The sequence below is a fragment of the Cnephaeus nilssonii genome (assembly GCF_951640355.1).
Source record: "Cnephaeus nilssonii genome assembly, chromosome: 11".
NCBI lineage: Eukaryota > Metazoa > Chordata > Mammalia > Chiroptera > Vespertilionidae > Cnephaeus > Cnephaeus nilssonii.
The window spans coordinates 41,894,246-41,908,704 of record NC_137082.1 but is presented as its reverse complement, the minus strand read 5'-3'; the positions used below and the strand labels follow the sequence as shown (position 1 = coordinate 41,908,704).

The 14,459-nt window shown below is 43.6% G+C and overlaps 1 protein-coding gene across 9 annotated transcripts in view; it reads right to left on the bottom strand.

Annotated features, from left to right (window-relative positions):
* The window catches only part of NEDD4L (NEDD4 like E3 ubiquitin protein ligase), a 310,671-nt gene that overhangs the window by 43,176 nt on the left and 253,036 nt on the right, over positions 1 to 14,459 (bottom strand). For 4 of the 9 annotated variants that reach the window (XM_079783552.1, XM_079783555.1, XM_079783554.1 and 1 more), the window contains 5 exons: positions 13,297 to 13,371; positions 11,636 to 11,695; positions 5,423 to 5,554; positions 4,791 to 4,910; positions 3,507 to 3,704 (listed from right to left, as the gene is read on the bottom strand). In XM_079783552.1, coding sequence (XP_079639678.1) covers positions 3,507 to 3,704; positions 4,791 to 4,910; positions 5,423 to 5,554; positions 11,636 to 11,695; positions 13,297 to 13,371 — 585 coding nt within the window. The remainder of the gene's footprint in view (positions 1 to 3,506; positions 3,705 to 4,790; positions 4,911 to 5,422; positions 5,555 to 11,635; positions 11,696 to 13,296; positions 13,372 to 14,459) is intronic. The other 5 variants (XM_079783553.1, XM_079783549.1, XM_079783548.1 and 2 more) reach the window with 4 other exon arrangements.

Genomic DNA, 14,459 nt, shown 5'->3' with positions numbered 1-14,459 from the left:
TAATGAGGTCTCAAATAATATGAATACAAATGAATAAAATGTGAAGAGGGACACTTGATTGTTTCTCCCTTTCCTCAGCACACTGAGAACGCTCACTATTTCCCAGTTATTTCAGTATTCCCCATTTGCTTCCCTCAATACAGCGCAAAGGAGTTTTAAACAGAATGCAAAGATCAACACCTCTTTAAAAACCACAATCATAAAATGTATATGATTTTATATATATAGTACATAAAACAAGGGAATGCTCCTGGTTTAAAAAACAACAGCTTTTTTCCTCATCCTTTGAAGAGATCAACAACCAGGCCTCGGCTACAATGAGTTTTCATAGTTTGGACCCAGTAGAAAACAAACCTGAAACTTCATTAAGGCATACTCTGTCTTGCTACAAAAACAAGGTGATGTTTTGTTCTGTAAGAGACATAAACATACTCATACATACATACTTCGAGCTGCTTCCTTAACAGAAGGAAGGAATGGACAAATCGAAGGTCTCTTGTAACCTTTCCTCTGTCACCTGGTGGCCCCAGCAGGCATCCATGGCCCACCTCAGGTAGGGACAAGTGGCTGGAAGTCTGGCCACAAGGAATTCTCACATGGCCAGGGCTTAGTGCCTCTTCTAGGTGTTACTAAGGGATGAGAGCATGGTGGACAGACCTTCGCTTACAGGCTGGGGCCTCAGACCTTATTCCAGATGGACGGCGGGCACACTGCTTTAATATGAGATCGTGCTTTGTAAACAGACTTCAACAGGAACTTTCCTCCATGTGTGTACACAGGGGAAATGTTGGCCTGATCTTTTCATGCTCTGGTTTACTGCAAGAATCAAGAACATGCAGGCTGAGGGGGGCAGGAGTCTTGTTTTCATTATTCTCCACCTGTTCTACCAGCTTTTCACCCTTTTTCACCATAGGGCTCAAATCTAAGAAAAGCTATGCTGGCCTCTCATTTGTTCTCTCTTTTAAAAAATGAAGCAAGCCCAGCCACTGAGGCTCAGTGGTTGAGCGTCAACCCATGAATCAGAAGATCACGGTTTGATTCCCAGTCAGGGCAATGCCCAAGTTGTGGGCTTGACCTCCAGTAGGGGGTGTAGAAGATAACCAATAGATATCTTATCATTGATGTTTCTAACTCTCTCTCCCTCTGCCTTCCTATCTCTGAAATCAATAAAAACAATTTTAAAAACAACAACAATAAAAAAAATGAAGCAAACCTCAAACCAACTCAAGACAAATTTTAAGCTGAAAATGATCTTTACAGTTCCCTCTATCCCTCCATTTTTTTTTCAGGAAATTTAGAGCAATCCTTCGACAGTGAGCATTCTGTACAGGCCTTTGTTTAGAAGGAGAGATAGCAGCTGGGCCAGCCTGTCTGAGTTTAGAGAAGAAGGGGAGTAACCGGGGGAATGTCCAGTTGTTACTTTAAGGATTTTCAACAATGGCAGCAGCAACAAAATGTTGTTTTAACAAATTAAAATTTTAAACCAGTAAATCAGTCAATAACAAGCATGTGGGTAGAAAGGGACAACTGGAAATTCAAACTGGATTTCATTCAGCAACGATGCAGGCAGTAAACAAAGCCGGGGCTGTTTAAAATCAAACCTGCCCAGCTGCAATTACTCTGCAGTTGTGGCGTGAAAGGCTGTGAGAAGGTTAGGGGATTTGATTACTAAGCTAGTTCAGATTACTAAAACCATAGCTTATGTTGGCAGGCCACCGTGGCTCCATACACTAATCCATCTCCTTTTATACTATTTACCCCCTATTTCTGGAGTGCCCATTCCTGGCTGAGGATTTGTAGAATTGAATACTCTTAGCAGGACAGCCACAGGTTCTATGTCAACGAGGAAAAAAAAAAAAGACTTAAAAACCAATCTCCATAGTTGGTTTCCCCCAAAGCTGCCTATCTCTTACTCTTGTCTTGGCCACAAACCTGTAATATGATATGAGACTTAAAGGTGAGTCAAACAAAGCTACATGTTATTATATGCCTTCGAGGTAGTTATGAGTTTAATGAATGTCACCAGGATCTAAATGATAAATTCCCCTGGCAGGCATATTCCTTTATTTTAAAATAGGAAGAACTTTTAGAGTGGCTCTCACTAAGGGGTGCTTGCAAGTGTGTGGTAACATTTTTGGTCATCACTGTGGTGGGGGAGGGAAAGAAATGGTGGTTATTCAGTATAGGAACCAAGGATATTAAGCATCCTGCAATAAAAGGCACAGTCACAGTCCTGCTCCAAATACCGAGAATGTCCTCATAGAGATATGCTTACCACCATCCATCCGTAGGACTTGAGAGAGAGAGAGATGGAGAGAGAGTGATATCTAGACCCTCTAGTCCAATCTCAAGGGACTGATTTAACATCAGGCCACGGGCAAAGTATAAATGACAGTCTGGGACATTTTGGTCCAGGCCCCTTCATTAACACAATACTGCTGTTCTAACAATGGACACACTCGTGTCTTCACTGAAAATGGGGATTTAAAGCATGTGTTCACCTCTGATCCAAGACCAGAGAGCTAGGGCCATTGACAATCCCCAAACTCAGCCAGCTTTCCGGTCACATCAATTCTAAGCAAGCAGCACAGACGCCAGAAGGACTGAGTCAAACTCTGAACCTAGGCCATTAGTTGGGGACATAGGGACAGGAAGGAAAACAAACCTGCAGCTTCGTAAACAGTCAGAAACAAGAGAACCAATTTCAGTTCAGTCATAGGTCTACAGGGTGTTAGTAGAAAAATGCCCCTGACTCTTTAAAAAACAATGTGCTACATTAAAGAAGCCCACCACTGATTCAGCTAAAACCTGAACAGAGGAGTATAAAGATATGCACAATCACTTTTAATTAATCTCATGTTGTACAAATTCATACAACACACGGATTCTTTCTCAGGCACGACTCCTGAGTCAAATTTGACAAAATGTTCACAACAAAGAACTATCAAATTTACAACCAAAATCCTTAGTACATCTCCTACCCCACAATTAAAGGTGTGAAATGCAGCACAGAAGCGTAAAACACTAAAGTAAAGTACTAAACTGAGGTGGACGGTACAAATGAAAGGAACAAATCAAACAAAGGTGGGTGATGTTAATAAAAATGCAGAAAGAAACTGACAAAGAAAAATTATTTTCAGAAAGATCAGAATTCCTATTACACCATCTTGAGAGGTGAAGCAGGAGCATCAACATCCTAGCAATATGGAGCACTGCTTTCCCCGCAAATACAGTCAACTGTCAAAACTACAGCTGTCCAGGAGTGTTCTGGAGAAAAGGCATCCAACCTGGCACCAGCAGCTGGCCCTGACCCCGCACCCATCCATCACCCCTCCCACCAGCCCCTGCGTGCAAGATCTTGAAGCAGGCTGAGAAGACCCTCTGGGGACAAGCTTCGGTGTCAGTGAAATTTCTCTACAAGAATCATGAGTACGGAGTGAGGAAATGAGGGAATGAATGTCAGACCTCACGATGGAAACGGAGCCAAATAAAAGCAGCGACCTTACCCATGTTGTAGTCTTTGTGTTATGGTCAATGAAGAAGGGCCGGCCGTTTGGCGCGATCCTCATTTCCCAGCCCGGTGGCAGGAAGCTCTGTGTGACTTTGTGTTGTGGTTTGGGGGAGTTGTAAGGTGATGGCTGTGGGGACTGTGGATTGGAAAGGGTATCTTTCACAGCCCGACGTATGGGTGAATCCTTGGCACCCTAAGGAATAATAATGAGCATTAGAACTCTTACAGGTGCTAGTCCAGATGTGTCAAAATGTACTTGGGTATCACGAATGTTCCATTTGGAAAGGGACAAGGGGAAGCGCCTAAGAAATTTGTTTCTGTCATTTGTTTACTTTTAAATCAATCAAACTTTAAAGTTTTTCTATTGATTAAACACACAACATTAATTACTTAAAATCACCATCCTTTGATAGCTATTGGATATATGCCAAAAATATTATACTCTACTGAGAATTATGGATGGAGACTTTACAGAGGGTGGAGAAAGACGTGCCCCTGCTCTTAATGAGCTCACAGTCTAATGAAGAATGGATTGGCAATTTGCAGAGCACAAGAAGAAACCCCTGTATCATCGAACACAACCACCTGGACTTGTATGGTTACCATGACATTTATATCACAGTTTGGAAAAGAGCTATCATTCATTCCCACTCATCAGCATTTAAGCCCAGGGCACAGAGAGTACCACAGCTACCTCTAAGACATCATCAAGTTTAGAACTTGAATATTTGTGCTCTGGCTTCTCCAACTCTCTGACGCAGTGATGTTAAGGTATGGTATTCAGACCACACAAACAGGAGAGCAACGCAGATGCACAGCAATGACTTAGGGGTGCAGATATGCATCAGAAACATGTATGCCCATACAATGACAGACCCTACAGCCCAAAGGCAAAAAATGGTCAAAGCCACAGCTATCGTTTAAAACTTAATATAAGCACTGCTATCTGAAAGAGTTATTATGCATGTCTAATGAGGTAACAGGCAAGAAGGGGCGAAACAACAAGAATGGAGAAAGTTCTGAAGAGAGGGGCCCACATGTACAGCACAAGTCACTATGGCCTCAGCCCCATGAGAATGAGAATCAGGTGAGAGTCCAAGGATGTGAGCTGAGCGCAACAGAGAAGCAGGTAGTGAGGCTGCACAAGAACACCCTTCACCAAGAACACAATGATCAGACAGGAAGGTGGCTGCGAAACTGAAGTCCAAGCTAAGAGAAAGGAGAGAATGAGAAGTCACAGGATAGACGTGACCCCAATTACACTGAGTAGCCTTCTCACCTCCAGTGGGGCAGATAAAGTTACTGTTGGCGAACTGAGGCTACGAGGCCGGCGGATCTGAGGCTCGATTAGATGGTTGTTACTGTTTGTGGCAGATCCAGATGCACCATCTTCTGCAAGCTACATTGGAGCAAAAACAAGTTAGCTTCATGTGAGGATCTCCTTTTGTGTGTGGTTGGGAGTGTGGACCCAAACAACAACACAGCCAGTGGTAATGAGAGGTCTGGCCTATTTAAAGCATGGAGGAAATGATTAAACATAATAATGGGGGAGGGGAAGGTTGGGGAAACACATTCAAGGGAAATAAAAATGAATCACTAGTCTGGCATGAAAACGAGCCTTGGGAAAAAATGGGATGGGGGTTGGGAGAGACACTACACACTGGTATAAGCTCTTACTTTGAAAATACCTTTCACATGACATTTAAAATATATATGTAGGGATAGAGTGATTTGGGGACCAAATTCTTCCATAGGCATATATTATATTTAAAATAACACATTTTCTTTGTGGAAAAAAAAATTTCTAAAACATGGGTTCTCAGGACAATACATAAACAATAGCAGTGTGGAGCTCATGTACATTTCAGCTTCAACTGCCTGCAATTTTCAGTTGTGCGGCGATCTGCATACCTGCATGATAGGCCGAGTCCAAGTGGTGGTTCGATTGTTATGATTGACATAGTATGTGCGTCCCTTAGCATCCTTCCTTTCTTCCCAGCCTGAAGGTAGGCCCGGCGTGGTGTGCACGTAGGCCACTGATGGCTGTTTGTGTAAGAAATCATCATTATTTAGTGCAGTTGTTTTCTGATCACTTTAATAAAGTAATGTACACCTAGAGAATTATTTTTTTTCTAGACAAAGCAAGTTAACTGTATTTGTACCCAAAACACTAGTGTCTGGAAAATAAGTAGATTTCCAGTAGCTTCAAATCTACTGTGAAATGAACCTCTCTGGAGTCCAAAATCTTACAAAACGCATTCTTAGTGTCCGAAGTCTTTTTAAATGCAATGGCTGCTGCTAATGTGCTAAGAGAAAAAACAACAATCTGTTTCAGATACTAAATTTTACTGCCAAATTATGTAGAGCTTAAAGGTATTTCAAATTGTCAAATGTCACTGTCTATGAGAGGAATGTCTCGATAAAGCTGCCACAGGGATACTCTCCTAGCTTATCCCTAAATTCATCAGCTTAGGGCCCTTACATTGTATCTTTCAGGGGAAAAAGTACACAGAGGGCCTTCTCAGGAGTTCTGCATATACACCAGTGGCATATACCCAAGAGGACTGACTAGGACACCCCAACTGCCCCAGCTTAGGAAGCCTCCTGGCGAGCTGAGGCTGTATTATATCCTGTCTGCCCATGTGGAGCTTGTCTCTTTAAAGGGTGAATGAAGCGCAGGCAGTTTCCGGGTTTAGAAACATGTCCAGTATAGAGTGACTATATTTAGATAGTCCAAATTAGATCGAAAAGGATTCCTGAGACACTTCTGCTGGTAAGCAGCAGCCTGAGAAATGCAGTCGGGTGGAGAACTCTGGAATAGCAAGGATGTTTCAGTGACTCAAGGAGGCACCGAGATGGACATCTGAGGTCAGTGCTGTCTCAGGAGGAAGTCCTGGATGTATGGTTGCTGTATATCAGATCTGTCACTGGGGAAGGGGTGCTACTCTAAGCGGGGGGAGGGGCGTGGGGAGGAGGAGGGGTTCAGATACAAGAAGCCAACCATAGCTATTCAGGCTCCCAGGAGAACATAAAAGAAGCAAGAGGCTAAACATTGTTTGAGATACAAAAGGAAGCTACATCTTTCTGGGTACCATTCTCCCCTAATTAGGATCTTCTCACCCTCCAGATGTTTTATCAGCTGTCATTTTCTTGATATTAGGCTGAAAATGTAAATCTCTTGGCCCACCTTCTCCCTGTGCTCATCCCATCTTTCGTGTTTCCTACCAACAATGTGCTGTGGCAGAGAGGGTCACATCAGAGGATTCCCCAGTCCACTGCATGACCCTGGGTTAGCATGATCAAGGATGCTACCACGTCATTGGGGACATTAGTTAATGAGGCTCCATATTCTACTTCCTGAGCTCAACTGCACATTCCAGAGAAAAACTAACTGAGGCCATGGAGCAGCTGCCTCAATGGTTATTTCTAAAACATGTTGAACAGGCAAGGCAACATTATTGGCAACAAAACTTTCTTCTAAAACTATAGCAACTACTTCCTTGACATTTTCCCAGATAAAATCCAAAATACCTCATCATGGTTAATTCCAAGACTTTGATCATAGAGCATCCTGGACCTGCATGTGGGGATTCCACAAGAGTGAAAGAAACATCAACAGGCAGACCTGATCCTTCCATGGGTACTTAAGTCAGACGAATTTATCTACAGCCTGAAGCTCTTTCCTCCCTCCTCCTCTAGCTGTGGCACCAACAGAAAAGAGCTATTGCCAGCCTACTTTTTATCTATAAAAGACCGACTCTGCCAAACCAAGTTAGAACCCAAGTTGTATCCTAAGTTAGTGGTCAATTGGACTGTGTGGCAAAGTACGTGCTAGCAACAAGCTTTGACCTACTATTGCTCACATGATGACCAAAAATGCTTTGGCTAAATGAAGTACTGAATGGAATTTGTTGCTTTTCTTGCTCCCTGTTATTTTTGGGGAGAGGCAATGAGATAGGCCCAGAGAAAACTCCGTTCTGGAAACCTTAAGTTTTGCAGTTATAATATCCCTGGAAAGAATATTTGTGAGGGGTCTGATTAACTAGAATAGCTTGGCTGTGTCCTGGGTAATCTCAGAATTACTTCTAAGGCAGTATGACTTCCAGCACAGTATTCCACCGAGGTTATTTTCGTAGATCCACAGTGAATAGGACTAATCAGATTATGGGAAATTAGTAGTATAGTAGAGAACCCTGAATTTGATTAAAATGTTCATTGTACCTTCTACTGAGAACTGCACTGGTAACCCTTAATTTAGTACCACTAAAGAGAGATGGTGCCATAAAAATGTTCTCCTTATAGATTTCTTGACCATGGAGAACAGCCTGTGATGCTGAGTCTACTTGTGACTCAAAACCTCTCACTCACAGCTAGGGAGGGGCAGGACACAGCTTCCATGGACAGACCACGGAAGGGGCTAGCCCTGAGCCAAAATCAGACTTCCACTGCCGTGTGTGTGAATACACACATGCACTCACGTGCATTCCATTCCACCTTGAGAAACAGTTAAGTAGTCAAGAGACATGTTAAAACTGCTAGTAAGCTTCATTTAACATTTCACAGCTTTTCATCTGAATATACTATAGTGTTTCATAACACCAAACAGCCGTTGCGCTACAGCTGCATACTGGCTCCAATTATTTCATTAAAAGGGAGAATCAATTATGTTTAAACTATCAAAGTTCAAATAGGCTTTTCCAGATGACAAATGTTTGGCACTATCACCAATGCCCCAAGGTTCCCTCAAACCCTGCCATTCATTCCCGTCACCTGTTTATATTTTAGGGTCTACACAGCAAAGAGCAAAACGACTGTGCTGTCCCTCTTGTTCCATCTCAGAGAGGCCTCCTGCTTAACTCCCCGGAAAGTGTACCTATTTGTGATAAATGGAAGGATTGTGGTTCTGCAGGTGAGAATCAAGATCTGTTTTTATACTATAGAAATAAAAGCACTGCCAAGGAAAGACAGGCGGACCAGGATGATTCATGCAACATGGTATGCAGGACCAAAAAGGGTGGGGCAAGGGGCTGAATGCTCACCAATGTGGGAAGATTACATAAACTGGCGCATGACTGAAAATTATGTAATCATTAACATGTCCAGAGGAATGACCGTAAGTGAAAAATATTAAGTTGCTAAGTGAAATGTACATGAGATCCCATTTATGTGTGTATGTACATGTGTGTGCGCGCACACGTGCGCACACATTTGTGAGAGCAGAACATAGCTCCAGTGTAAGCATGTACACTTCTGTGTGGGGCTGACAGGGAGAGGGTTGGGAGAGGGTGTAAGAGGGAATGAAACACGCTAGGAGATGGAACTGGAAAAGAGAAAGTAAAGGGTCCTGGTGACAAGGGATAATGATGATGGAAAAGAAACAAATGTGATACTGTCAAACCTACTGAAACTTCGAATGTGGCCATAAAATTAGTTGGCTTATTGCAACCAAAAGATGACCAGGTCCATAGAAAGCATGAGAGTAGGTAAAACATTTAGGAACTACTCCTACGGCCCAATTCTTCAAAATAAAAAACCAAAACAAACTTGTATTTTTTATTCATTGGTGGGGGAAGGGAGAGTACCAGCAAGAAGAGGGCCGTGGTAATGGCCACAGGAATCGCTCTGACCACGGAGCCCAGCGCTCTCACAACCAGTCTATCCCACCATTTAACATCACAGTGACCACACACTCCAACATCAACAGCAGCTTCCAAGACCAATAAAATGCAAACATGGATGGAAGAGGATACTCATTAGCACTAAATTCTACTAAAATTATTTCATGAAATGATCTCATCCACCTTACAGCTCTACTGCCACAGAAATTTCCAGTGCACAGTAAGCAATGTGCCACTTCATTTGAAGGTTCATGTCTTCTACTGGAAGCTGAGCTTGGCCTACGCAACACATGACTTTCACAACAATTATTGTGGCTCAATAGCTTAAACGAGGCTGATTTTTTGCTGATTGCAAATTTGACTTTCCTGTGTACAATGCTGAGCATTAAATTCTAACAACATAACTAAATTGTTCATTAAAAATCATCAACATTCTTCAGAAAATCTGCAATTGTATATGTATTTAAAGGTGTTCTCAAGTAATAAGAAATTATAACAACATAACAAAGGTGAAACAATAAGGAAAATTCTTTAAATAGCCATAGCAGCTCTAAGCATAAACTATAAGCTAGCTCAGTGGTCGGCAAACTCATTAGTCAACAGAGCCAAATATCAACAGTACGATTGAAATTTCTTTTGAGAGCCAAATTTTTTAAACATAAACTTCTTCTAACGCCACTTCTTCAAAATAGACTCGCCCAGGCCGTGGTATTTTGTGGAAGAGCCACACTCAAGGGGCCAAAGAGCTGCATGTGGCTCGAGAGCTGGTTTGCCGACCACGGAGGTAGCCTGTCTTCAGGGATCAAATAGAAAACAGACAATTAAAGTACATAGTCAAATCCATTATTTAAAATAACGAATAATAACAATAACAGATACTTGGCTTAGAGAAACACCATTATTTCCAAACCTTTCAAACTTACTAAATGTACTCCCTCCCCTCCCATCCTCCAAGTAGTATATAAACATCTGTTCATTCCTATGAGGAGAGTCACTGGTTCAAGCTCATGATACAGAAAATCTAACTCAGTGTTTAAAATGTGGGGCAGAAAACACACAGGAGATAGCTACTGTGCCCAGTTCCTGTGGCTCTCCTGATTCTCTTCCAACCAATTTCATTTACCCAAGCATTTTAACAAACAGCAAAAGTTTATTGGAAGTGCAAACAATAACGGAAAAAAAAAAATATATATATATATAATTGATTTCAGAGAGGAAGGGAGAGGGAGAGATAGAAACATCAATGATGAGAGAGGGGCCAAAAATATATTCTTAACTAGAGGCCCGGTGCACAAAATTCATGCATGTGGGGTGTGTCCTTTAGCTCAGCCTGCATTCTCTCCAATCTGGGACCCCTCGAGGGATTTCCGACTGCCCGTTTAGGCCCGATCCCAGTAGGATTCTGGTAGGATCAGGCCTAAATGGGCAGTCGGACATCCCTCTCACAATCCAGGACTGCTGGCTCCCAACTGCTCACCTGCCTGCCTTCCTGATTGCCCCTAACTGCTTCTGCCTGCCAGCCTGATCACCCCCTAACCACTCCCCTGCCAGCCTGATCACCCCCTAACCACTCCCCTGCCAGCCTCATCGCCCCTAACTGCTCTCCCCTGCTGATCTGGTTCCTGCCCCCCCGCAACTGCCCTCCCCTGCAGGCTTGGTCCCCCCCAACTGCCCTCCCCTGCAGGCCTGGTCACCCCTAACTTCCCTCCCCTGCAGGCCTGGTCCCCCCCAACTGCCCTTCCCTGCAGGCCCTGGTAACCCCCAACTTCCCTCTCCTGCAGGTCTGGTGCCCCCCAACTGCCCTCCCCTGCAGGCCTTGTCCCCCCTACTGCTCTCCCCTGCAGGCATGGGTCCCCCCCAACTGCTCTTCCCTGAAGGCCCGGTTGCCCCCAACTTCCCTCCTCTGCCAGCCTGGTCACCTCTAACTGCCCTCCCCTGCTGGCCTGATGGCCCACAACTGCCCTCCCTTGCAGGCCTGGTCCCTCCCAACTGCCCTCCCCTGCTGGCCATCTTGTGGCAGCCATTGTGTGTCCACATGGGGGCAGTCATCTTGTGTGTTGGAGTGATGGTCAATTTGCATATCACTCTTTTATTAGATAGGATGGTCAAATTAAATGCAATTAAAGCTTGACAGTCTTCCTGATAAAACTATATGAGACTAGCCAGACTAGTGTGGTTCAGTGGTTGAGTATTGACCCATGAACTAGGAGGTCAGAGTCCGATTCCTGATCAGGGCACTTGATCCCCATTAGGGAGTGTGCAGGAGGCAGCCAATCAATGATTCTCTTTCATCATTGATGTTTCTATTTCTCTCTCCCTCTCCTTTCTTCTCTGAAATCAATAAAAATATATTTTTAAAAAAGAACCATGTGTATCTCTGCAGCACAAAAAAGTTGATATCCCCCCCCCCCAAAAAAAAAGAAGAAAAAAGGAGCATATTCACCATACAAAATATTAAAACCAACCCACAGTTTTGCTGTTAAAGTCTGATCAAGGGTATCATTACCGTTGGCTCCTCACCACCTGTGACAGTTGAAGAACGCGCTCTCCTAGTTGGGGCACTGGGCTGTTAAATGATAATTTACATCAGTGAAAGGCACTTAGGGAGACCACCCGTTGTTTACTGAATCAGGAATCACTGCTGTGGCAGCCAGTGAGGTAGGTGACATGAGTCAGAATCCTTGAAACCCTTTCTGTCCAAGTAAAGCTGAGCGATCACTGACGACCAGAGGAACAAGGACCCCGTCAACCTCCCATCCACAGAGCCTCAGGCTGCAGCCTCAATTTGGTCGAACAATGAATTGACAACCTCAATAACAATAATGAGATGTCTTGTTCGGAAAAGAAATTGAACACCACTATGGTTTTGCTCCCACTGTTAAATAATGAGCAGGTTCTTAAATCTGCCACATTCAAAATTCAAGAGGCCACTGGTGGTCAGTGAGTTTTCAGCTTTGGAGAGTGTAAGGGAGGAGCTTGGAGGAGTAATCTGTTTCCAGGAAAATAGACTCCTTGGCAAATAAAATGAACATTGATTGTGAAAAGGAGAGGAAGTGCCATTAATTCATCAAGGAAAATCACAGAATCATTAGGCGGAGGATCCCACCAGCCCATCACAGCTGATTGTTGTTGTGGGGGAGTCCTGAACTGAAACCATCCCAGAAAGGACGCTCTAGTCAAACTTCTTATCAACCAGCACATTGGATACAAGGCACAAATGAATCCCTTATTTTGACCACTCAGTTTACTAGTGAACTCATTCATTCATTTTGCAAGCATAAAAGATAAAAGTTAGGCAAAAAAAAATCCTTCTGACTTGTGCAAAGGTGTACACAATAGGGAAGACACTGCTTTTAAAATCTGTAAGTGCACTGTCCCCCCATCACACATAATAAAGTATTAGTGCTAAAAACAATTGAGGATTCGTAGTCATAAGAAAGCTGGTTATGGTCAAACATCACATTGAACATGCTAAAATAAAAGCACATAGTTTCTCCCCCCAAAAGAAGAAACAAAGTCGCAACATGTTTCTTATCTTTGACGTGTACACCAAACATCTCCCTAGGCAGTTCTGGTCTGCCTTCCAATTGGAATATTCATTTTCATTTATTTCCTATATTATTAAACAGTGCCACTCTTTCATATTTGATGCTAACTATAGAAACTGTGGGAGAGTGGGAACAAGTTGTAGCTAATTCTTTAGCCAGTAGAGCTGCCTTTAAGGAGAAGGTACAGAGGCTGTGTGGGGTTAATTAGGTCATTAGTCATGGAAAGCCTACCTTGCTCCCACCTGGAAAAGTTTTTCCTGTTTAAAAGGATTCAATATGTTCTTAAATACAATCACCAGAGCACAGCTTGAAGGACTAAATTCAGTCTTTTTAAAAATTAGCTATTAATGTATGCTTTTAGTTAAGTGAGCACATCAGAATTGGTATTAATTTGGGTGAAAAACTAAGCAATGGAGTTTTTACCATTTTAGAGACTTTGGTGGCTAAAACAACTCTTTGTATTGGAAATCCACTCTCCTTGGGCAATTTGCTAGGAAATTTGAGTGTCTCATTTATATTGTAAATGGATTTGCACAGGAAAAACTCTTCCTCGGTGCCCCAATGATTTTAAATAAAAGCTGAAAGAGCCAACTGAGGAAGGGAAATGCACGTAGGTTACCGGTGGTAGGTGAGCCTGCTCCGCGACCGCATCGGTGACACTGCACGACCTCAACCTCGAGGAGGGCTCCCTCTGCTGAAGGGGAGGAAAGGACACAGAGCATCAAGAAAACATTCTTAGAAAAAGTTTCATTGGCTCACAAAATATACCACTTGGTTCTATTCATATCACTATGATAATGGAAGGCAATTAAATGAAACATCATCTTTTCAGGGTAATGAGAGTAGTCCTTTCAGCAGTCAAGTTATCTGCAGTCGTTTTTATTCTCAGTGATTTAAGCAGACTGGGGTTTTGATTAGTCCTTAGTTAGAAATAACAGCAAAAAATAAGGGAACAAGATCAAAGCATGAAAGGGGATTCAACAGGCCACCATAACACTCTAGGGTTGCTTGAAAAATGGAAATTGAAAGCTGGAAGTCTTATCATTTGTTTTGGGATGCATCCTATAGGAAGGAATACTGAGATATGATTATTAAACATTTACTGACTACTAGAGGCCCAGCGCGCACGAAATTGTGCGTGGTTAGGGTCCCTAGGCCTACCCTGGCCTCCGTCGCTGGCCTCTGCTGCCCTGTGATGCTATGTAAAGCTCCCCACCCCAGGACGCTCCACGATGCTCACGGCCCCTCGACTGCTCCGCGTGGCTACCCCCCCCCGCCCTGCCACTGCTCTGTGAAACTCCCCCCACCCCACGACTGCTCTGTGAGGCTTCCCCCACCCCTTGACTGCTCCATGAAGCTCCCCCTGCCCCGCAACTGCTCCGTGAAACTCGCTGCCGCCTGGTGACTGCTCCGTTAAGCTCACTGCCACCCTGTGAAGCAGCCCACTGCTGCTCAACAGTCCCCAGTCCCGCCCGACGCCACCCCCCACTCATGGCGAGTGGCTCGGGGACCGGGGGGGGGGAGGGGGGATGACTAAGAGGTGCTCCATGCACTTCATGGTGACAGGTCATCCGTTCGGTCGTGACGGCACCTGGCTCTTTATATATTAGGATTATTATCACTGACAAAGAACCAATTGGATTCTATATCCAGGGAAACTCAAACATAATTTTGTGCTACTTCTGAAGGGTCAGGTATTTACAATGTTGGCTTCTCAATGGAGTTCAAGTCATACAGATAAGGAATGAGGGGAAATAGTGAGGCTAACCTAAGTAAATCAAA